Source organism: Eschrichtius robustus, chromosome 1 (genome assembly GCF_028021215.1).
Source record: "Eschrichtius robustus isolate mEscRob2 chromosome 1, mEscRob2.pri, whole genome shotgun sequence".
NCBI lineage: Eukaryota > Metazoa > Chordata > Mammalia > Artiodactyla > Eschrichtiidae > Eschrichtius > Eschrichtius robustus.
The window spans coordinates 180725186-180750834 of NC_090824.1; the positions used below are offsets into that span (position 1 = coordinate 180725186).

General features: G+C 41.8%; 1 protein-coding gene across 5 annotated transcripts; it reads right to left on the reverse strand.

The window, feature by feature from the left end:
* On the reverse strand, positions 1-25649 carry NUDT5 (nudix hydrolase 5). 5 transcript variants are annotated; one of them, XM_068560230.1, is made up of 10 exons: positions 24752-25078; positions 15339-15422; positions 13834-13901; positions 9904-9953; positions 8521-8628; positions 7003-7098; positions 6282-6383; positions 4821-4829; positions 4637-4690; positions 1-2519 (listed from the first exon to the last, which is right to left on the reverse strand). In XM_068560230.1, exons 1-10 carry the CDS (start codon positions 24773-24775, stop codon positions 2410-2412), a joined length of 705 nt encoding a protein of 234 aa, XP_068416331.1. In that variant the 5' UTR covers positions 24776-25078; the 3' UTR covers positions 1-2409. The 5 variants fall into 5 exon arrangements, with proteins under 5 accessions (XP_068416331.1, XP_068416359.1, XP_068416339.1 ...); XM_068560258.1 differs by lacking the exons at positions 4637-4690; positions 24752-25078 and adding an exon at positions 25461-25649 and having other exon boundaries at positions 4743-4829; XM_068560238.1 differs by lacking the exons at positions 4637-4690; positions 24752-25078 and adding an exon at positions 25254-25431 and having other exon boundaries at positions 4743-4829.

The following is a 25649-nucleotide window of genomic DNA, read 5'->3' on the forward strand; positions in this document are numbered from 1 at the left end:
ATACAAAATTCATCCTGAGATACCTATTGCAAATGTATTAGTTTAATTCTAAAAATATTGAGGGACAGTGGCCAACAAAAGGGTACTCAATTTTGTGACTAACATTTGGAAAGACCAGAAAAAAAAAATGGTCACAAACAATATCCCAGCCTCCTTTTGAAATAGCACAGTTCTTTATAAATAATTCTTTTTGGGGGGGCGGTGCTGTGCTGCGTGGCTTATGGGATCTTAGCTCCCCGACCAGGAATCCTTTGTAGTGAAAGCACAGAGTCCTAACCACTGGACCGCCAGGGAATTCCCTAATTCATTTTTCAAAGTATGTGCTTTATTGCCCAAAAAGATCAAACTTAATTTTTCAAAGAAGTCCTTCTCATTCATATGGTTTTCTATCATTGTTTACTTTCTTACTGCAGGAAGTGTATCTTATTTAGCTTAGGATCACAAAACCAACTAATTTCAGGAGGAAGGCAGAGAGAATACAGGCAGGCAGGAGGGTAGCCATGTCCACTGGAGAGCATCTCCTGAGGGCCTCAGACCACTGTTACCATGGAAATACAACCCAGTGTTACAGCTATTTTTCCCCAAAGAAGGTGGAAATACAGCTTTTAATAATAAACCTTCAAAAAAATACTAATAAACCTTCAACGTTTAAATACTGATGATACACTAATAGGGCCAGCCAGTGAAAACACCCAGACTGCCAGTTCTCAAACTGACAGAATTTCCAAAGCATAGCCTTTGATATTTACAGAGAACATAAACTGCATTAGGGGATGTTCTAGGATTTAGGTGTCTCTTCTGAACTGCACTCTTAGGAAAAGAAGAAGGCAGAAAGGACACGCAGGGGTTACAAACCTCTGTCCTCCATCAGCATTTGAGTAGCTTTATCAGTTGGCATGGGGAGTGGTTTTGCAAGAGTTGGAGGCTGTTTGGAGACCAGTCTGTGTGCTTGAGCCTGTGCATTCTCTGTATGCCTTGGCGTCTCTTGATTTTGATGAAGAGCAGTAACGAGGGCCTTGAGTGCTCAGGGAAGAGGATTACAGTCCCTGGAGAATCATGATGCCCATAACTAAAAATAAGGATTTAAGAGGCACAGGGGAAGGCTACTATTAGAGCAACTAGTTGGGGCTGAATTTTCATAGTATTCACAGGGAGAGTAGACTTCATCTATACAGTTCTCTAGTTGCATGATTCTTTCCATTCTTTTTAGGAAGTACAATATAAAGATCTATTTTTGCTCATAAAAATATCTCTAGGTAAGACAGTGAACCTGCAGACAAGCAAACTGTACTGCAGCCCTTTTGGCATTAGTCCCCTGATCTTATCTGGATCTGAGGGGCCTGGCGAACCCCTGGTCCAGGGCTGGAAACATGACTTAGGGGTAGCCAATGAGAACCATCCAGAGACTTCTACACCAAAGAAAGAAGCAGTAATCCTGGGGCCTCTGAGGCTACAGAAGTCCACACAACAGCCAAGCTCAAGAGGTAAGAAAATGGCCAATGACACCAGTGGACCTTGAGGATTGGGGGCAGGGGAGGTTTGGGCATGGCATGAGCCAGAAACAATCCATATTTTCCTTTAAAGAAGCTTGTATTGGGTTTCTGGTACTTGCTAACTGTGCTGGCTACACTCACAGTTCAACACCAAGACAATGCCCCAAACCATGTAAATCTTATTACTATGGGTTTGGTTTTTAGAAACTTCAAGTACTTTTTGAGGTAAGGATAGGAAATGAGATTCTGAAGTATATACACGTGCTTGAGGGAAGGGCCCTGTATTTTCATTAGCCTCTGAACCTTGGTACGTGAATGAATCGACCGTTTTTCATTACATAACAGCTGGTCACCCTCCAGTAGTTAGATGGCTATAAGGACACTACCTAACTGGAAACATTTGCTTATTACGAATGTTATTCTCTTTTATATCCTCTGCTATGCAGATGAATTCCGTATAGCAGATAATTAGGAGAGGCCAAGAAAGTCCCTACATAGGTCTGTCTTTTAAAAAAAACTCTAATGCCGTAAACAGTTGTTTGCATACCTCGCCACATATTTTTTAGTGGGGGTTGGGAAGAGTTGACCTAATTGGAATTCAGGGCTATTTTCCTATGAAAATACCGTATCTCCTGGATTAGAGTAGAAAAGTTAACAGCTGAGCTTTCTTTTTTGAAAGCTGTATTAAACATTACCTGCATTTATGTTGTTCTTCTTTAATATTAGCTGGAGTCTAGCATTTAAATGAAGGCTATAATCTACCTGTAATTACAATTCCATACCACCACATGCATTCTGTGCTTTTATTTTATGAAAAAACTAATTTCAAATTTCCATTGCAACTAAGCTGAATACAAAGTCTTAATGATGGAGGCCTGTGTCCTGGTTACAGAAACACGGCGACTGTCCTTTGGCCTTAAAACTTCAGGAAGGGCACTTCAAACGGCTTCGTGTTTGCATGTTTCAGCGCCAGAGCGTAGGAATAGACTCTGGCGTCCACTGTCAGATGTTCATCAGCTACCAGAGCTAGAGGAGGCGAAGAATACAAGTCAGATAATGAAGTTGATAACGGATAATAATACCCCTTATCAGCCAATCAGTGTTTACTGAGCGGCTACTATGTGCCAGTTCCTGTGCTAGATGCTGGTGGTATAGTGATGAACAAGACGTTTCCTGCCTTCAAGGATCTTACTCTAGCAGAAGAATAAAGGATGTAAAAGCAGGACTACGTTTCCAGCATGATATAAGAACAAGAAAAAGTTAAAGACAGAAGAGCACATATACCAGGTGATGATTCTATGTTTTAAACAGCAAAGCTTTAAGTTTATAGATCCAACTGTTACTTCATAGATCGCTCACTACAGGGCTTTGTTGCGCTGAAACTACACAGTAATGATGATTCATGCATCCTCTCCACTGTCAGGGACACACACGTTCCATGTGCAAGTTAAGCTGTGTGCTCGGAGGGACTGGAATGAGGTCTCTGAATCTGACCACAAGGGTCTTTCATGAGAACTTCTGTTTTACTCAGGTGGAAGCCCCCAGATTTCCAATCCGCCCCTTGTTTCCCAGCCACTTGTTAAGGAACAAGCTCAGAGTCGGTTTGACCCTCAAAGGCAGGGTTCTGTCCTGCTCATCTGTGCCAGCAGGTGCTGGGCGAGTGCTGAAAGCCATTCTTCCTAGCAAACTGAACTCCACGTGCCTTCCTACTCACTTCTCAAATGGTACATGTGGAATAAATATTTTGATTACTATATTGTGATACTAGTAAAGCCAGGAACACTGGTTCTTTGCCCCTCCCTCTTCCTATATATACAGATCCTTCTACCTCCCTCACTATTTTCCCCCTTTTAAGGCTGGAAGGGAAGTTACTGGAAAGGAGAAGGAAGGAATTATTTTTAAAAGGACATTTTTCTAATACAAAAAATAAAAACAATAGCACATAACCTTCAAGCATTTGTGTGTCACCATTTTCCCATTTAATTTTACTCCTGCCTCCTCAGAGGTAGGGGCTGTCCTACTGTTCCCGTTTAATGAGAAGAGCTAGGAACCTGTTCTGAGCTGTAACTAACACACAGTTGGCTGAGCCTCAATCCAGCCAGGCCTGTCGGCCTCAGAGTTGTGCTGTGACGAGTGGCCACGGCTCTCCCCGAGTAAACACCTCATAAATCACTGCATCTCCTCACGACGAGCACTTCTAACTCTGACTCTGGGATCCTAAGGTGGTTTCTACCTTAGGTCTGGTCTATAAAAAGGTAACGTAGGGATGGAGGCTGTCTGGGAACCTGAAATCCCAGCAGTTTTTGAAAGATCCCCTTGACTTTTCAAACACAGACGTCAGAAATAAAACTGTACGCCACTGGTACTCACGGGAGGAAGGAAGAGACTGCTCCCAAAGCTTCAGGTCAAACAATGCTTCAAGTTAATTTTTGAAATAAAAACTTAACAGTATTCAAATTAGGAGATCACCCACTTCTTTGTCGTGAGTGACTGGAGACGAACCCAGCTGGCAGAGGAGCCCCCGAAGGCCCTGCCACGTCTTTTGCAGTATCTCCTCGTGTAGGGTTACCGGAGGACATTGGTCCATGGAACCTTACTAATTTTTACAAAGTCCTATGAGACGGGCTGACCAGGAACCACATGTAGCTACATGACAAGTAGTTTACTAAGGGGCACGCTGCTAGTTAGTTCATTATATCAGCTTATCACACTGCGTATATATTAGATGCCTGAATGTTTGTTAAAATCTCCTTTAACTTAGACCCCACACAAAGAACCGTCCAACATACTGGCATATTTGAGGATCAGTTAAGAGATTATTTACTATACCTTTGCATGGCAGGGGTTAAAGATTTAAGGTATAGAATAGTTTTGGCTAATCAGCAGGCCTATATCTTGACTGTTCTGTAGGGTTAAAAAAGCCCCTAATGAAAGCTTTCACTTGACATGGAATGTTTTGCTCTTATTTTCAAACTCTATGCCACCTGGAAAGGAAACTTATTATGTAGGTCAACTGCAGTCTTATAACAGTTTCTAGGTATTTGAGTTTAATGAGGAAGAAGAGAAAGAAATAGAATTATATTTAGTACCCCGTTGGTGGGGATGGGGAAAACAGAGAAAGTGGGGTAATCAAGAATGCTTACCATCAAGTCTCTTCAGCAGGTCATTCTTTGGTAAGGAAATCACTTCCACAAATTCTAAACAAACAAAGTGCAAATGAAAATAAAGCCGGACACCAGGCGAGCCCACCTGAGCAATTCACAGTGCCACGGCCGCTCCCGCTGCACCACATGGCACTCAAGGCCAGCCCCCGAGCAGGACACGTACCTCCATCTCCTGAAAACAAACAGAAGGGGGACATCTCAGCAAGGCCCGGAATGGTCAAACACTGCAAGGCTTTTGTGCAAGACGTTATCAAAAAGGCTATAAGAGTTTAACAGAAACCTGGGTCTCTACTAATTTAATTTATACATGTGGTAAAATAAGTCCAACAGTACAAAGTTATTGTTCTCCAAATCAAATGTTTTAATGGCCAAGTTTAAAGCATATTCTGTGATATGCATATATGTATTTTTAAACTTTGTTAAAATATACATAACATAAAATTTACCAATTCAACCATTTTTGAAGGTACAAATTCAGTGGCATTAAATACAGTCACATTGTTGTGCAATCATCAGCACTACGCAGCTCCGGAACTTTTTCATCATCCAAAACAGAAAGGTGGTACCTGCTGAACAAGAATTCCCTATCCTCGGTGACCTCTATTCTACCTTCTGTCTCTATGAATGTAGCGATTTTAGGTATCTCACATTTGTGGAATCACACAATATTTGCCCTCCTGTGTCTGGCTTAATTTCACTGACCAAGATGTTTTCAAGCTTCATGTATCAGCATGCCTCGTTGCTTTATGGCTGAGTAATATTCCATTGTAAGAATAGGCCACATTTTGTTTATCCATCTGTTAATGGACACTTGGGTTGTTCCACCTTTTGGGTATTGTGAATGATGCTGAATGAACACTGGCGTCCAAGTATTTGTTTGAGGCCCTGCTTTCAATTCTGGGTATTTACCTAGGAGTGGAATTGCTGGGTCACCTGCTAATTCCATGTTTAGCTCTCTGAGGAACTGCCAAACTCTTCCTCAGCATGTTATATTCGCTAGTTTGAAAACTGGGCATTTAAAATTAGCTGCAGTGGGAAACTGGAACACTCAGGAACAACTAAAAGGGATGGGAAATGGAAGACCTCCACTCTAACACATGATTTACGGTGGTGTCTGTGTCTCCACCACCTTCTAGTGGGGCTGCGAGAGCACACGGAACCGACAGAGGCATTAAAGCCTCTGAATCCAAACTTGCTAAGAAATGTGGAGCAAAGAATTTCCCCAAAGCTTCACTAAATATGGAACTCAACAAAAACAGTTAATATGGCACTGTGCTGTAGCACTTCTGCCATTCTTACAATATTGATAGAGACAGAAATCAGAGTGATTTTGAAGATTTTCACTGTTTACGATTTAAGGCCTGTAGCTTATTACTAAGCGGGAATAAACTCCATATAGAAAGTATGGAAATTTGTAATTGCACATTTTTTATAAAGAAAGCATAAAAATCAATGAAGCGCTAAGAGAAAAATGCTGAAATACATAAGATTAGGAAAATAGCCAAGAGTACCAATGAAGCATCTCTGAAAGACCATTATTCTATTAACAAAAATCAAACTAGTAGCAAGTTAAAAGAAATTTAATGCAATGCAACCACTGTAAATGTAGCCAACACATGCTTACCTGGCTTTGGCTTAGGCCTTACGTTTTCAGCATCGTCTCCATTGATAGTTACGGTTACGATATGTGTGGTACAGTTTGACAAGCCTGGATCCATACAGACAGCTGGGGAGAGAAGCAGCAGATCACCTTTCCAGACACTACTCAGGTGTCATTCGTTTCATCACTTAAATGTCTTTAGAGGAAGAGTGGGCTTGTAACTCATAGTTCATGTAGAAGTTATGCAGTGGAACTGGTTTCTCCTATTCCCTTAGTATATACGCTGTAGGCCTGCAGAGCACATGTGTAGTTAGTACTCATATTTTCCCCAGAGTTCCTGAGGAAAGTTTGGTAAATCTGAGGGGTTAGATGCGGTAAAATCCTTTCACCACATCAAGAAAGTCTTCTAGTGAGGAGCACAGCATACGGATGAGATGAGTAAGTAATAACGCTTAGAATGTGGGAACCCTGAAAGGCACCCTGATTTCATAATTCTTCTCCAACTTCAGTCCTTTATGCTCAGCCGTGCTCTCATGGGGCAGGGAGGTTCATTCTCAGGTGACCAGCCCTCATCGAGGATTTCTCTTCAGTGAATTAGCTAATAAATAAATCCCTGACCATCAAGAACACCCAAAGAATCAGCCCTTTCACATCCAGAACAATCAACTGCTTGGCTAATTTTCAAGAGCACACACATGGGAAGCAGCACGAACACATGAGCACACACATGGGAAGCAGCACGAACCTGGGGAACATTCAGCAACGTCGCCCTTGTAGCCAGTTTCTTCCTCGAGCTCCCGAAGAGCAGCTGCTTCTGGGCTTTCGTTCTCATCGATGAGACCTGCAAGTCCCAGTCATGTGAGAGGTGGGACAGGGAGCCCCCTTCTTCTAACACACAAGCTGCCGAGCCACGTGTGAATAATCAAGCAAGAGGTTTGGGAAAAGTGGGCGTGCAGATAAAACTGATTCAGGTTTTGATCTTTTATAGAAAAATTAAAGGCAAAAGAACACCCCTGGGCAGATTTAGTAGGTTGTGTTCCTCGTGTTTAGACCTAGATGTTTTTGTGAGCATCTCAGCATCAAGGTTGTTGTACAGCACGGATCTCCTGGGCGGGTAAGTGGCTTGGTGGTGGCCAACTGGCCCCAGTTTTGGACTAGTCATGTGACTACAGCACAGGAAGCCTGTGCTTTTTTTTGTTTCCTCACATGCGAGTTGGGGACAGTGTTTCCCATCTTGCCTTCCTCCCTCAGGGCCATATGGAGGGCCCTGTAATGCAATGCTAGGATAAATGTCACCTGGGAGGGAGAAGATCGGAAAGGAGGGAAGTAGGGGGGAGGGGACTGTGGGTAACACTAGTTCACTGTGAGGAAGGAGTAAACGGGCCGAGTGGGAGGAGGCCAGCAGCATCGCAGATCCTTTCTCCTGAAAGGAATTTACAGGATGCAAAGAAAAAGTGAAAAGTGGGCTATTCAATCACTTTTGTTTTTTTGGGCCACACCACGCCGCCTGTGGGATCTTAGTTTCCCGACCAGGGATTGAACCGGCGCCCCCTGCAGTGGAAGCTCAGAGTCTTAACCACTGGACCACCAGGGAAGCCCTCAATTACTTTTAAAGTTATTAATTTCTTCAGTGAAATGGCAAGGAAATGAGAAAGAAAATAAAGCTGTTACTTATGTGTTACTATGGGATGGACTCTGAAAATACAGAACTTAAACCACTAATGATAACTGAGATCTAACCTCTTCAGATGGGAACAAGCCAATTAAGTCCTATAAGGATGCACTGCATTCAATTCTAGATACTTCCTGTACAACTGAAAAAATATTCTAGTTGAAATTAAGATGATTTCCTTGGCCTGTATACATACAGGAGGATCATGGTTCTTTCCCATTCACAGTTTCTGGAGTTAAGAGCCGGGCCTAGTTATTACCGTAAATTCACCAGAGGCAGGTCATTAGTGATGGAAAACGAATTACCTTGACAAATTAGGAAAAAGCAATGACTCACAAGAGGCTAGAAAGAACGCTGCAAAGAGGAGGGCAGGTGGCCTGGAAAGGTGAGCTGTGATACCGCTATGGGTTAGCGGATCACTGGAGTGTGGCCTGGAGTGCCTCACTGCAGAAGTGGTTTTGTTTTACTTAACACTGCATGGACAGATGAACAGGTGTTCAATGTCTAAGCTCTGCCGTTCTCAGGCTCTGCCCTGGCTCAGTCCAATAGTCCCTGAGGGGCCATTCTACTCCCCAGTGTTCAGTTACTCACCGGCGGGGAATTCTAGGCAGTAGCCCCCCATTGGGGGTCGGAACTGCTTCACCAGAATGATGCATTCATAGTGAAGGGTTCTTTGCAGCAAGGGGATGACCGCCACACCTGCCAGCAGGAAATAAAACCAGGAAACGCCAATGAAAGGCCAGGAACGCCAGGAATTTGTTTACAGCAATCTAACTATTGATAAAAGCCCACATTTTAAGAAATGCTGCAGCTGAAATCTGTCTTGTATTTGCCATTAGCAATAGGAAGTTAATTTAAGCTACAATACTGGCAGTTAACTTTGGAAGTTATTCTCGTTAAAAAAAAAGCAAGGAAAAAATAATCACACTTCCATGTTACTTAATTTGTCTTTTTATAAAAAGCTTGTTTTTATTGCCACAATTTCTTTAAAATAAAATTGAAACTAGAAGTAAACATTTAGCCCAGGGTCCAGGACAAATTTTGGTCTACACGAACCTCTACAGGCATCATTTCTCGCCCTGCTGCAGCCAGGCCGCTGCTGAAGCTACACTGATCTCTGTGCTCTTGGATTTCCTTTAAGCAATAAATCAAGTAAGTTCCAATGTTTGTCGTATATGCTAACTAGACTGAACTTCATTGTTTTAGGATAAAAGACCCTTTCTCCCAAGTTTACTTGGCCTTCAAACCAAACCCAAACCAAAAACCACTGGATTCTGGAAAACACAACTGCTCAGGAGGACCACTCGGCTCCTCTCGCTTTCCCGGTAGGAAAACACAGCAGCTGCGGCAGCTGCTCTACTTCCAGGAAAAACAGAACACAGAACAAAATGGAAAAATACAAGGGAAAAACAAGAAAGACCTATTGCCCAACTTCCCCTAGACCAGAGGTGGTTTTCAGGACTGTTTCTGGGATCTTTGCAGTCAAAGCATTCATGCCTGGAAGGGAAAGTGAACTGAATGAACAGTCTTTTCCTAAGTCGTTTCCTCATCAACTTATAAAAGCAAGTGGTCGGAAAGCGCCAAGTCATGCCAAATAAGTTTTCCAAACGAAAGGCTCTCACCCAGATCCTCTGACCAGAACGCAAAAGATTTCTAGAAGTCATAACACATCTAGATACAGTATGTGGCTTCAAATTACACTGACTTATGTTTGGCCTTAAGTATGATGACATCTTCCCCTCAAAAACACTGTTCTGAGCTTAGGTAACAGGAACCGGAAGTTATTTATAAAGAAAGCTTGATTTAGTTACATAGTGTTGCAAAATAGAACGCCAGAGTTAAAGATAAAAGATCATACTTGAAGATAACCCTGCTCTGAGGTCTTGGTTACAGTAAAAAACCCTCCTACCCCCAGTCTCCTAGTCCTGTGTGGGACTTCCTTTCGGGAGAGTTCTAACAGGTTTGCACTCATACCATCAGCCGACTGGCCTTTCCTCGTTGTCCGCTTCACAGTTTCCCAAGTTCTGTTCAGGCAGACAAGAAAAAACAAAAGCATTACTGAAGAGGAGACTTCTTAGGTTTTGTGTGTATAACCAGCACCTTACAGGTGCAAAGCATGCAAATGAGCTAAAGATAGCGGCCAGGAACACCACGCAATAAAGATCTGTATCAAAAAAAGAGCCAACCGTGCTTTCCCACAGCTTCTAAAAATTATCAGAGAAAACCACTGCCTCCTACATCTAACTCTCTACATCTAAATAGAGGGCCTGCTCATCACCGGAGCTGCCTTTCAAATCAGCTTTCAAATCATTTACTCAAAACACTTCAGTTTGGATCATAAATTTGCGAGAGCAGCACAGCTGGCGATCACAGCTTTAAAGGCTACTAATCAGTCAGTGCAAATCCAGCCCCTGTGCAAATTCCAAAGGATATCCTGCATAATGTAAACCATTGAGACGGTTATTTATAGTTTAGATTTTAAAAGCTGTCACCTCAACTACACAATTTATGAAAGTAGGACCTTCCTGTTTATTAATTGAGGAATTAATAAATTTAAATAAGTACTCTGCTTTGCATGTGTGAGATCCTGTCTAAAGGGAAAATGGTCCCTAGAAGAACAAGTGGGGTGAGCGGCTCCTGACCCCCCCTTACAGCTTTATTCCTGACTAGCTATTTGTTTCAGGGAACCCAGTACTGACGATCCAGTTACTGGAACACCATGTTGTTTAAAGGGGGAAGGGCGTATGAGGGAATTTCCTCCTCACTCTCTTAGCCCTTCAACAGAAAAAAGCAGCGGTTAGAGATGGGGGTAAAGAAGCAAACAATTTTGATTTAAAAGAAGGAAGACATCTGGGTGGCTCCGGAGAAAGAAAGCATCCACATCCGACATCTGTCTCCCTACGGTGAGACTGAGTATAAGAGGTACTCCTTGGAGGAAACCTCGTACTTTTTATCTGGTTGTCCTTGAAGCTTGGACCTTGCCACATTTCTATTAAAAAGTGTCAGAATTTAATCAAGTTAAAAAAAAAAAAAACTTTCTGTAAACTGTAGGTCTTTTAGTATTGCACCCAAATTCTAAAGGGCAAATATGTCAAAAATGAACCTATGAAAATCAACCAGACTACCAGGACGACTCACAGCTGCCCACATTCCTGTTAGTAGCAAGAAGCCAACCAACAAGCCATTCTGATCAGTCAATAACTCGCAAGTGACAAAACACCTTCTGGCCCAGTTCTCTCTGCTGCCTCCTACGGTTAGAGTCCTAAAGACTGAAGAAGACAGTGCTGGGAAAAGCACTGAAGGTCCCATCCCCAACACACTAGGAATAAAGGAAGCAAAAAGAGGAGCATCATTATAGTGGTTACGATGAAGTAAATAAGCAGTATGGAGCCATAAAATAGGTACGTATTTATAAGAAACAGTAGAACAAGAGCGCCCCCTGAGAGCTCCAGTCATCTCAGAGGGACTCAGAGAGGAGAGACGTCCATCTGATTGTTGTCTTAAAAGCCTCTTGTAGCTTTAGAATTCTGATTCTGGTTGAGTTAGTCCATTTTTAGTCTTTGTTATAAGGAAAGCCTGTTTTACTTTCTTCCCTCTGGTCAACCAACTCCAAGAGGTAGGCAGGGCGACAGAGGGTGAGTTCAGCTCTCTCCTGAATGTCGATACAGGGGCACATAGCCGGCACATCTTTACTCTCCCCAAATCAATTCCATACCCTCTTCCATGAATGAGACAATGGAACAAAGGATTTTCTAGCTGCAATTTAACTCTTCTGTACATGCAATAGTTTATACATTTATAAGTCATAGCCTACTGTAAAGTACTGAGATTCATTCTTCGAAGCTTGACATTCGGGTATGCAATGTTAATGTTTCACACAGGCGCTCTCCGGAGGCTGCAGGGCAGCCCTACGTATGGACGGATGCAGAAGACCATGCTGTAAACAGGCCACACAGTGTGGAGTCTGGGAGACCTGAGGCCACTCCCGACTACTGAAGCAGACTCTCCGAAGGTGAGACCGAATCCTGAGTATTTGGAAACAAATCCCCAAGTGATTACGAGGCACATCCCTGATGAAGAAGTGCTGGAAGGAAGAGAGGACAGGGGCAGGTGCACAGCCACATGGGCCCCAACCAACACGTACTCTTCACACTAACCAGTGTTAAGGGCTCTATTTTGTGTTATAAACTTAACTCGACAGGAAGGAGAACCAAGCTGTATCATGGTAGGTTGGGCTCTAAGCTCTGGCTACGTTTTCACAAGTGTAAGTACGTGTGCACCTGTCGTGTTCCCCAAGTCTCGGGCCTCACCACACCCAGCTCACTGCAGGTAACAGGTACCCCTCCCGCTCTGTGGATGGGGCGTAGTGTACTTAGCTTTCTTACTTTGGGTTTACCAGTGCTATGAATATCTTAGTGTTCCCGATGGCTCTCCAACATTGAACCTTATTACTGTTTTTTGCTACTTTAGTAGATATAGTCAAAAGTTGTTTAAATCACTGGCAAGTTCACGTACTTTCACACTGACGATAGATGTATTTATTTCCTTACGAAGAAACTTTATTCTTATTTGATCACTTAGCAAATAGAGTTTTTATGTTAATGAATTTATATCACATAACCTGGATACTAAATTTAGTTATATTTTCCTATTTTCTCATTCTGTTTTGCTCCTTTTTGTATTTCATAAGTAAACGTTTAGCACATTTTTTTCTGTTATTTATAATATACAAAATTACTAAACAGAAAAGTTGGAAAATAGAAGAAAAAGGCTAGTCACATAGCTGCCATTAATATTTTACTACAGTTTTCCTTCTAGCCTTTTCTTACACATTATTTGGCAGAGTTTAAAAACCATATATCCGGGGGCTTCCCTGGTGGCGCAGTGGTTGAGAATCTGCCCGCCGACGCAGGGGACACGGGTTCGAGCCCTTGTCTGGGAAGATCCCACGTGCCGTGGAGCAACTAGGCCCGTGAGCCACAACTACTGAGCCTGTGCATCTGGAGCCTGTGCTCCGCAACAAGAGAGGCCACAATAGTGAGAGGCCCGCACACCACGATGAAGAGTGGCCCCCGCTTGCCGCAACTGGAGAAAGCCCTCGCACAGAAACGAAGACCCAACACAGCCAAAAATAAATAAATAAATAAATAAGAAAGCAACTTTAAAAAAAAAAATCTCTGGTACTGTTTAAAAAAAAAACAAAACAAAAAAACCCCATATATCCAATATCCTATTTTGTTATCAGCTTATTAACTTTTCTGATACCGCTAGGTTGTCTTCATGATCTGCTGTGGAGATGGCTGCGTAGATTTTGCCAAATGAATACACTATAACAATTATTTCTCTGTTTTTAAGATGCTTAGGTTAATTTCAATTTATTTGTCTTTTAAATTTATGATGAACATTTTTCATGCATAAATCTGATTCCAAATAGTTTTCTTAGCATAGTCTTAGACACCACAGGCGCCAGGCCCCAGGAACTCCCTCCCGGCCCTCACCCACATATGTCTTTACGGCGACTGGTACACAGTGTGAAATGCTTTACAAAACTTCTTTCCCCCTAATTTTCATTTCCATGAGCAAGGTATAAGCCTGTAAGTTTTACCTCAAACCCAGTAGCATTTTCTCTTAAATTCTAATTCAGAGATAAAAACTGGTTTAATAGAAGGAAGTCACCTGTACTGTTAATTATTCTGCTGCTTTATCAGCTTAAATTAGGCTTGGCCCAAAAGTTTTAGGTTCACCCTAATCTTCTTGGGAGAATGGTGTTAAAACAGCTTAACTAGATTCTTTACTTAAGACAGAGTTTACAGTGAGGAAAATATCAAAGTTTATGCCAAACACTAGAGACCCTGAGAACCCAAATCCTCAGCATTTTACAAAAAGAAGAAAAAAATACTTTACCTTGTTTTACCAGTAGGATCTCTGTAAGTTGTTTTTTCAAGCTTGACCCATTTTCCTTCTGAAATTAACTAAAAGATCAGATAGTAAGTCGGGAAACTTTCAAGCTGAGCTGTTTTTTATTTAGTTCTTTTTCCTTTCAAACTTTTTGTGGCTCTCAATGATCATGCTTCCTTCCCCAAAATTTGTGTCCAAGTTTTCTTTGTGTCTAACGAATTGAAAGTTGTTTTTCTGATGGTGGGCCTGCTGCTCTGTGGAGTTTTGGAGGTAGGACTGAAGAGGTGAAAAGAAATGAGAGTTGGCAAATTCTTGGGAGAGGGGAGGACGGGGGCACCTAGAAGGGAGCACGAGGGAGGGAGGGAGGGGTTTATTGGGATGCTCCTAACCTTCTCTCCTCTGATCTGGGTGCCAGTCACGTGCGTGCGTTTAGGATGTGAAAACTCAGTGGCATCTGACTGTCAATGACTACACAGCAAAGCTGAATACAGGGATACCACGGCCAATGACTACATTTCCCATAATGACACATGGGTTTACCACCCAGTCTGAGGGGCACCCAGCATCGTTTTGCCTGGATGCTGAGGTTAGGTTACCAGGACTAACTTACCTACAGACTATACTGACTGAGCGCAAAGGTGCACTGTGTACATAAAGCAGTAAGTAGCCTTTTTCTTACTATTCTTATCTGTCACTTGTCGCCAGCAGCAACCTAATAATTATCAGCAGATCTGTTCACAGATAACACAGAAAGATTTTTAAATCAAAAAGAATTCCAGAAAGGTGTCAAGCTCAGAGTTCCAAAGATGAAGGATTTAAAGTTTATCCACTGCAATGGTTCCTGTAGGAAGAGACTTTTTAAAAGGTAAACTGGATAACACACAAGACATATATTAGTTCTGGAATTTAGACCCCAACTAACAACTTAGGTTTTCATTCTTCTTAAACACACATATTGAGACCACAAATAGCTAACCAAGATGTGATACCTAGGGATGAAATGTCTAAGCCCTAAAACTCACATATGATTTATTTTCTTCTAACCAGAGAAACTTTTAATAAAAATTGAAACAATAAGGTCCTACTGTATAGCACAGGGAACTATATTCAATGTCCTGGGATAAACCATACTGGAAGAGAACATAAAAGAGAATGTATATATGTGTATAACTGAGTCACTTTGCTGTACAGCAGAAATTAACACGACACTGTAAATCAACTCTACTTCAATAAAAAATAAATTAAAAAAATAAATAAAAATTGAGAATTTTTAAAATCAACAGTCAAAACTCACTTCAAAAACAGCCTCAATTTCACTAATACATATAATTAAGAATGATACACCACTGCTCCCACACAAAAGCAAAAGTCCTAAAAAGGGAGCGGGAACAGTGTTTAAAACCTGTCTTAAAGAATGAAAAACAATCATTTGAAACAGCAAATAGTCTATACATTTCTTTCAAACTCAGCTTAATATGGCAAAGGAGAAGGGAAGTAAAAACAATGTATACCTCCTCTGAAATAATGGACTGCTTGGTATTTTGAGAAGACTCTGCTGGTTCTTGTTGTGCCATTTTCACTTTATAGTCCCCAGGCTGTAAGAGAATGAGATGTGTTTAGGCTACATTAATTTTTCTGAATTACACATTTGTCCATAGGTCACTGGTCAAAGTACTTAAATGGCGGAAAAACTTGTATCATCAAAGCTTGAGTTTCTCACGTGAAGATTGGGGAGAGCTGCCTCAGGTGGAACAGGAAATGCAAGGCCTCGGGAACAGCCAGGAAAGAATGGGAAGCGTCCCGGTGAGACCAACCCACGTCCTGACGCTCACAGACCTGGCCCTTAGACACAGCCTGAGATGTTCTGACTCCATCTTTAAAACGCTTTCCAAGGGGAAACAGTACAAAGATTGTACACCATTCCCAACGCCCGCCCCTCAACTGCTGTCCCTTATCAACCCTTTCCAGCGAAACTTTGAGTTGTTGGCTGGCTGCTTCTCCCTCCCATTTATCTTTGTGTGTGTGTGTTAAATGGATATACCATTCTAATAATTTAAAACTGAACAGTTCAGTGGCCCATCCAAAGTTTTAACATGTGTCAACGTCACAGCTGCACATAATGAGTGAACTAGAAGCAAGATCTGTTAGGAAAGGGCAGGCCCCATCCCGGGGGCCATGGGCTACTACTTTCTCCTGGCATGTTCCCTCAATTCTGTACCCTGAATGTCTGAAAATCTTTCTTCTACCCTCAAAGTTGATTGATAATCTGGCTGTATATACAATTATGAGTTGAAAATCATTTTCTGTCAGCAGTTTGGAGACACTGTTCAGTGTCTTGCTTCTAAGAAGCAAACTGGGGCTTCCCTGGTGGTGCAGTGGTTAAGAATCCGCCTGCCAGTGCATGGGACACGGGTTCGAGCCCTGGTCCAGGAGGATCCCACATGCCGCGGAGCAACTAAGCCCGTGCACCACAACTACTGAGCCTGCGCTCTAGAGCCCGCAAGCCACAACTACTGAAGCCCGCACACCTAGAGCCCATGCTCTGCAACAAGAGAAGCCACCTCAATGAGAGGCCCACACACCGCAGCGAAGAGTAGCCCCTGTTCACCGCAACTAGAGAAAGCCCGCGCGCAGCAACGAAGACCCAACGCAGCCAAAAATAAATAATAAATAAAATAAATGAATTTATATAAATATATATAAAAAAAGAAGCAAACTGGCTGCTGCTAAGAGATTTGGAGTCACTCTGAGTCTAGATCCTTTCCAAGTGACCGGTGTTCTTTCTCTGGAAACCTGCAGTTATTTACGTCTTCACGGTGATGTTGGTGTTATTTTAGGGGATTCAAGTGGGTCCTTTCAATCTGGAAACTTCATTCTGTGCTTCCTCAACTATTTCACCGATAATTTCCTCCCCTCTGTTTTCTCTCTTCTCTCTTTCAGGAAATAATACTTAGCTGTTGGACTTCCTGAATCGATCCTCTGTCTTGTCTTTTTCATTCCTATTTTCTGTTTCCTTGTTATTTTATCTACATTTCTCAGTGGCTATTCCAACCCTTCACTACCCTGAAGTTCCACAGTTCCTAACCTACCCCACCTCCTAACTTTAGCTCCAGGGAAAATAGAAACCATCAAACATCAACTCTCTTACCATCTTAGAAGGAAAAGTGTCTGCTCTGTTTCTTCTGGGACCTAAAGTGATAATTAAACAGCAAGTTTCCCTAAAACACAACCAACAAAACAAAACTTAAATAAACCTTCTCATAATCCTGTTCTCTGCTCCAAGCTTGCGGGACTTCTTGAAAGACCAGATGACACTACTGTGTATCTTTATTCAGGCCATCACTATCTACTCCCACACATCATCCGCAAGCTGGAAATACAAGTATCTCCGATTCCTAAACTCCTTTACCAACCATAACTCATCGATCACAAGTCCTCGAAATTCTACCTCTAACACTTCCTGAAAGTGTCCTACCCCTACTATCCCTGCTCTGGTTAAAAACCTTAATGTCTCCCACTTGGGATGAAATGATGTCCAAAACTATCTCCCAGACACTAGATTTTTCTTTACATTGTCCAACTTTCAACATTGCTCACAGTTATGTTACTATAAAAACTCCCTAAAATCACTGATGAATAAATGAATGAAGGAAAAGAGTGCAACTGGCTGGCTAAGTCTAGAGAGCCAACCTGTTCCTAAGAATCAGGTCGGTGTGGGGCCTGCTTAGGCTTGTTCTGAAGAAGAGTTCCTCGTCTACTGGTCTTTATCTAATTAAGTTAAACTCAATTTCAAAATTATCTTGGCACAAAGTTAAAAGATTCACACTTTCTGATTTCAAAACTTACTATAAAAGCCACAGTAATCAAGATGGTGTGGGTACTGGCACAAGCATAGGCTATATATAGATGGATAGAATTGAGAGTCCAGAATTAAACCCACAGATATACGGTGAACTGATTTTCAACAAGAGGGCCAAGAGAATTCAATGGAGGAAAAGAACAGTCTTTTTAACAAATTGTTCTGGGACTAGATATCCACATAGATAAGAATAAAAATGAACCTCTACCTAATACCATCTACAAAAATTAACTCAAAATGGATCAAAGCCCTAATTGTAAGAGCGAAAACTATAAAACTCTGAGAAGAAAACATAACTTTAAATCTTCATGATCTTGGATTAGTCAATTGTCTCTTAGATACGACACCTAAAGCTCAAGTAACCAAAGAAAAAACAGATAAACTGTATTTCATCAAAGTGTAAAACTTTTGTGCTTCAAAGGATACCATCAAGGTAGTAGAAAGACAACCCACAGAATGGGAAAAAAGTTTGCAAATCTGATAGAAGACTTGTATGTGAAATATGTAAAAAACTCTTACAATAATTAAAAGACAATAGCCTAATTAAAAATAGGCAAAGGATCTGAACACACATTTCTCCAAAGAAGTGTATACAAATGGCCAATAAGCACGTGAAAATATGCTCAACATCATTAGCCATCAGGGAAATGTAAATCAACACCACAATGAGATACCACTTCACTCCCGCTATGATGATTATAATAAAAGAGATAATAACAAGTGTTGGTGAGGATGTGAAGAAACTAGGACCCTCATACATTGCTGGTAGGAATGTAAAACAGTGTAGCTGCTTTGGAAAACAGTTCCTTAGAAGGTTAACCACAGAGTTCCCATATGACCCAATAATTTCACTCATAGGTATATAACCAAGAGAAGTGACACATAGGCTCACACAAAAACTTGTACACAAATGTTCACAGCAGTATTATTCATAATAGCTCCAAAGTGGAAACAACCTAAATATCTATCAATTGATGAATAAATAAAATGTAGTCTTTCCATACAACAGAATATTATTCAGCCATAAAAAGGAATGAAGTACTGATACATGCTACAACATGGATGAACCTTGGAAACATGCTAAATGAAAGAAGCCAGCCACAAAAGGCCAAATATTGTATGATTCCATTTATATGAAATATCCAGAAGAGAGAAATCCATAACACAGCAAGCAGATTAGTGGTTGCCAGGTGACTGGGGGAAGGAGGGACTAGGGTATGGGATTCCTTTTGATGAAAATGTTCTGGAACTAAATAGTGATGGTGGCACATCTTGTGAATATACAAAACCTTCTGAATTTTATAATCATGAAGGTGAATTTTATGGTCTGTGAATTACATCTCAATTAACAACCACCACCTTTGCAGTCTTAAAATCCCCAACAGGTAAGTGTGTAGGATAGTTGGGTTGTTGACTGGCACCCTGGGTCCAAAGGCTGACAAAGCCCAGAAGACTAGTTTGCAGAGTTCTGCTCTGGACTCAACAACACTGCACTGCTATACCACGCAACCATTTTACTGTCTGCTGGGTGCACATTTTGTCTGATGCTCAGTACGTATTTATGCTATATTATTAAAACATTATGAACATTGTTGCTTGCACAGTATTTTGTGGGCCAACCTAGAAATTACTCTGGCAAAGAAGTGAAATTTGAGGCCTTAGGTAAGGAAAGATGACTATATGCTAAAGAAATAAAAATAACCACTTAATGAGGACGAGAGAAAGAAATGCCTATACATCTTCACACTCATTGAAGAAGAGTGAAGGGGGGGAAGGGTGCTAATCTATACAGAGTGATCAGGAAAGGCCTCTTTAATTTGGTGACAGTTGAACAGAGGCATGAAAGTAATAAAGTAGTAAGCTACATGTATGTTTAGATATTTAGAGACAGTCAGCATATGAATTATATGCATACAGCATAAGAAAACAGGCAGCTATTCCTCTGAAAGTACCCCAGATGGTAATTTATTAGGTAAACTTTTAACCGGCATTGGTTTACATCAGACAAACAGTTTACATTGTTACAAGCAATCACAGTAGCGTGCTGCCCCGGATGAAAACGAACCATAGGTTAGTTACATCAACAGCTGGCTGCCCGTCTCCACCTGAGTGTTCTACACCCAGAGAAAAGAACTTTATCCACCTAGATTTTTATCTTCTAGATTTCCATTCCCTTCTATTAACAACATATACGTCAGAGAAGGAAAGTTTCCTCCACTTTTAGTTCTGACATTTCAGAGAAAGTAACTCTCAGGCAACCAAGCAACCTCATTTAGTGCACAACATAGAATCTTTCTAGAATGGTACAAAACACTTGGATTAAGTAAAAATTTCTACCTCCTTTAAAGTGACGTTCTGACCCAAACTTCTTTTTTTTTTTTAAACATCTTTACTGGAGTATAATTGCTCTACAATGGTGTGTTAGCCTCTGCTCTACAACGAAGTGAATCAGCCATACATATACATATATCCCCATATCCCCTCCCTCTTGCGTCTCCCTCCCACTCTCCCTATCCCACCCCTCTAGGTAGACACTAAGCACCGAGCTGATCTCCGTCTGACCCAAACTTCTTAAAAGCAGAGAACTGCAGTCCTTAAAAGTACACGTGCCACCAGAACAGCAGATAGGCGGAGCTACATAACCTTTATTTTCCTCTATGAAAAAATTCATAATCTGGATTCCCAGGAGACAAAATGTCAGTAACACCTAATTTAGAAGAAGAGGTCCTCCCCCGACCCCCACGTGAGTATCTTTAGGGGCAAAGGGGCATCTAGTTCCTTCAGATTTACATGACACTTTAAGGCATTTATGTTATCTGTTGGGTCCCCTAATGTTTCTCTTTACAGCTGCCCTCAGATTTTCAAAGGGATTGTTGATGGGCTAAAAAAGGTGAAAAAGCCCTATTCTGAAGGATGGTTCCTCATCCACCCCTCTTCATCTAACTAAGTTAGCTAAACTCAAGTACAAAACAGTCCCAGTAATCAAAAATCGACCCTCAGTTGGCAAATGCTAAACTATTTATAAGCAGTTGTTTCAAACAGACTGTATTTTAAAATGTTTAAGCTAAAATGTTAGAGGTCTAGAAAAACAAAAAACAAGCTCCAGACATAAATTACAAAAAAAGAAGGAAAAAAGTGGCTAACATGGCTGGGCCTCTCGAGGGTAATTACTTGGAATGCAATCAGCCCCAAGGGGAACAGTATTCTCTGGCAATCTGTTGACTGTGTTAAAAACAAAAATGGGATGAAAGAGTGATTTCAGAAGTCTATTCTTTACCACGCGATTCCCAAAATGTTCAGGATTGTGAAAGCAGGTCAAAGATATTACTGAAACAGAAAAAGAATATTATTCTTAGCGCCATTTCAGAAACAGAAGCTAAATAGTGCGGTGCGGGGCTGGTCACCAGCACCGCTCTTCAGAGACCAGAGCTCTCCACGCCCAGCTGCGTGCTTGCCTCCAACACCACTGTGATAGAGCTTTCCTAAGCCGACCCCATGCTATTTCGAGATTTAAAAGTAAAGTTTAATTTGAATTTTATCCACTTCATTAGCTAGAACTTAAGGTCATCTACATTTTGCTAATAGGTGTATGTTATACGTAAAAAACCCCACAAAAACCCCCATGTACATAACGCTGAGTGTTCTAATTCACATAATCTGTTTTAACCTACTTTGGTTTGAGCAGAGAAGGTCTATGATGTGTCAGATGTGTGATTTTTCCAGGGCACAAAAAACTCCAGTGAAGGAAAATGTCACAGGATTCTTTGAATTCCTGTACTGGCAGGCAGCAGCGTCTAACTAGCTTTGTGAGCATGGGCAGTTCAAAAGTTCAAGTATACAGCAAGTGCAAAGTGACCACTATTCCTGCCCTGGGGACCTTATATGCAAATAACCAGAAGGGCAAATGCCTGCTAGAAAGATAATGCAATACCAAGGTGTTTTAAATGAGGCACAAATCACATCCACTTGGGAGGCAGGGAAAATAGAAAAGACTTTTAAAAAGCTACTATTAAAAGGCAGTTTGATACTAAGATATGATTTAGAGACCAAGAAGGCAGGGCAAGCATTCTGAGTAGAAGGAACCACACGAACAAAAGCAGAGATACTAACTGGGAGAAGGGTTGAGAAATTACAGGAGACTTTGGCAAGCCCTGGGGCTCTCAACCTTTCCCTCCCTACGCCCTCCAAAAAAAAAAAAAAAAAACCAACCCCAAACAAACCCCACAAATAATGGATGATGTTAACAATTAACAAACACATTTCCACAGGCTTACACAGATTCGGCTGGATGCCCGCCCCTTTCCCCCAAATTTGCTGGCAAACAAAGCACTCAACAACCTTAACCGGCAGGCCACAAACTCCTGCTGCTAGGCACGTTCCTCTGGGTTTAACACGTACAATTATCCACTGAAGGGAGGAAGATAAACGATCACCTTTTCACAAACTTGTGTATTTGAGTATTAGGAACAACAGCTGGATTCAAGTTAAGTGGGAGTAAGATTCAAGAAGTTAAACTGAGAATTGCAAAAGTCAGGCTGCAGAGTTTGCGCCCAGGCTCCCATCATTCACTTATTACCATACCCGAGTCCCTGCAGCTTGCTGAGCTTGCAAAGTGAAGCAAAAATCAGAGCAAGAAATCACACACTGGTTAATCTCTCCCAGCTAATAGCTGAGTATTGTAAACACCATCTATACTCAACCAAAGATGTAGGAGCTCAAATCGTAAGCAAAAACTTCTGATTGACAAATGAAAGTCAGGCAGTTGGAACAGTTTAATAATTGAATAGAGAAATCAACAAGGCAACTTGAAAGAAATTAAGTGGGAGATCAATATTTGCAAAAAATAACGATTGTGTTAATAGGCATGTCTAAAATGCTATTCTAAATTCTTTCAGAAAAATTACACAGAAAAGCCACTTGATTTATAATGAACAAAGTATCAATTAGTTTTGTTATATTTAATAATCTTGGTTAAAATCATAAAGCTTCAAAAATTTTAGTTTTTTTAAAGATAATATTTTGATCAGTCTTCTTTTGTACCATCTATGGTAAAATTTTGGTATCCACATCAAATGGATTCACTTTAAGTGAGCTTTTCTTTGCTGACAATTATTCTCACATAACTTCCTGAAGTTACTTTGTTAATGATGCAAAGCCACTGAAAGCTTTCTTTTTTCTTTTCTTTTCTTGTAGGTGTAGGGGTTGTATGGGCAGGGAGGGACTGACATTTTACTGAAATTATACTTGGTGATTTATGATCATTAACCAAGTGATTTACATTAATTAAATCATTACCTTTAGTTCTGGTTGAGCAAGAGTGAACTGATTGTAATTACCCCTTGGAAAAGTTAATTGGTTACAGCCACAGAGTAATAAGACCAGTAAAGAACCTCTTGTAATTGCCCAGGAAAGAGATAACATAGGTTTGGACGAGGGTGGACCAGGAGCAAGCAGATTTAATTCCTTGCAGATGAGACTTTTTTACTTTTCCTAAAACAGTTTCTGGGGAAGGGGTTTCCAAAGCTAATTCCAAGGAGATGATCTTAAAGGAAACTGGGAGAAAGGGGTGGTGCAGTGTTCAAACTTGGAAACACTGAGTTTGAGATGTTGGTAAGATATCCCAAGTGGAGAAAACCAACAGGCAGTTGGAAACACTAATCTACAATATTAATTATGGATTCAGAGAAGGAAATGTTTTTTCATTATTTAATTTGGAATTGCTCAATTACCCCCCTATCACTTTGGCTACAGATATTTTTTTTGGCCCTCACGAGAAAAAGCAACTATTTCCACTGTTGTAAAGGTTTCATTGAAGAAACTTGATGAATATAAACAGTTGATGGCTAAATGAAGAAAAGGTAAACATGGTGGCTAATAATGAAAGCGAATTTAGCTGTACCCATTCAAAATACTGGAGTGTCTATTTGTAATGTCAATTTATTCTATGCTGGTTAAATGTGTAACAAGTTACTTAAAATCAGCTGTGAGTAATACTAAAATGTCAGCACTTCTAAAGTATATAGCCTGAATAAAAGACATCTGCATCAAATCCCTTCCCTGTAGTGTCTATATTTAAGTTTACAAACTTAGCTGCTTCTTTACAAATAACTGCAATTCTCACCTCAACCTCTACACGCAAGTTTCCTGGGCTTCCTCCCAGACTGACTACGTTCCCAGTTTCCACTTTCTCCTATACATCTATTAATTCCTATCTTCAACAGAAAATACCTTACCCAAATTAACCCCATCAGTGCTAACATTGCCTTCAGCTGCAACTTGTTTATTTCTAGGTCACATCAAAAACAAACATTTGAGTGACCACTCCATCCGGTATCAAGTCTCTCTTAGATCTGGCAGCCTGGCACCATTCTCCCAGCATCTATGGAATATTGCTTCTTTTCCCCCTCAAAACAGAAAGGATTGCGTAATCGTGGATCTCAGAAGTGCTACCGACCCACTACCGCCGCCCCTGCCCCAACATACTCTGCAACGGCACACTCCATTTACCTCCGCTTTGAAAATGTATGTTTAAAAGCACTGTTCCCAATTAAACCACTTAGGAACACTTTTTGAGCAAAACAAAACAGGAAACAACGCATATTCCCGGTGGGGGGGGGGGGGGGGAGGCGGGGCGGGGTTCAAACGCCTAATGGGCAGAGAATCCTGTAATTATACGAATGAATACCTTTCTAAAGAGGCTTGTAATCGGTGGGGTTCTCACCTCTTTCTAATTTAAAACGACTTAAGATGAGCCAGTAAGAATGTGCAATTTTAAGGAGCTATCCGAAATGTGCGCCCTTAGGCAAAGGTGCCTGGGACAAGCCCAAGGCACGTAACTGTAAGAAGCAAGGCTAGGTTTAAAAGGCGTTTCTCAGCACCTAGTCATTTCTCTTTTCATTCATTTAAAGAAATAAAAAAAAGTGAACTTTTTCGTTACTCTACTTTCTGACCGCCATCTGATACGCCCTCACGAAAGGAGTAGGGAAAACAGACGATAGGGTGATAGGGGACGGACGAAGAAGAGGGAAAAAGAATGGTAGAACAAATTCGACTAGCATTCCTTACAGTCTTGAGAATCCAGCATGGCATGGGTACGGACACGATCTGGCTGTGTTTTTGCAAGCTGCTACTTTTGAGAGGCTAGAATAAATGAACTTGACGCTCAAAGGCGACACCTCTCCTTTCCTCTGTTCTCCCAAATCTACCTCCTCTACCACCTCCAAAGTCCAACTCCCCAGGACCGTACAGACGGGCTCGTTCCCTCTCTCTCACAACGCTCCCCCACCAGAGAAGCGGGGCCATGCCTCCCTTTGCAGATGCCTCCACCACTGCACTCACGCTAACATTTCACTCTGATGTTTCCTACTTTCTGTAGTACCCCGAGTAGCCCAGCTCTTCCACCCCAGTTCCTGGTTTGCCTCTGAACCTGCCCTCCTTTCCGCGCCTCGCGGGACGCGAGCTGGGCTCGCAGCCGGGGAGACGCGCTCCGCTGCCGGCATGCTCCAGGTGTGCTCCCTCCCTCCCCCGCCAAAGAGACCCTGCACGTGATTGGCCCGCGCCGAGTTACCTACTCCCAGGCGTGGGGCGAAGGGATGGGTACTCCTTTAGGAAGGGGGAGGAAAGGAGAAAGCACGGGTCCAAGGTAGCAGTCTCAGGAGATGCGGGGCTACTGCGGAAGCCGCAGGCACGCCTCGCGGTGATGAGAGAGGGTGCGCGCTCGCCCCCTCGCGGCACCCGTAGCAGCCCCGCTGGTGACCTAGCCGCAGAGGATTACCTTCCGGGGCAGTGCGCGGCTAGGCGAGAAGAGGAGCCCTGCATTTACAATCCTCGTCTCAACAGTTCTGGAATTCCTCTCCCGTGGACAGAACTCTGTGTGTGTGCGTGTGTGTGTGTGAGTGTACACTAAAAAAGCACGCCCCAAGATTCTTTCTCTCCGCTCCTTCTTCGCTCCTTCCTCCTTGCT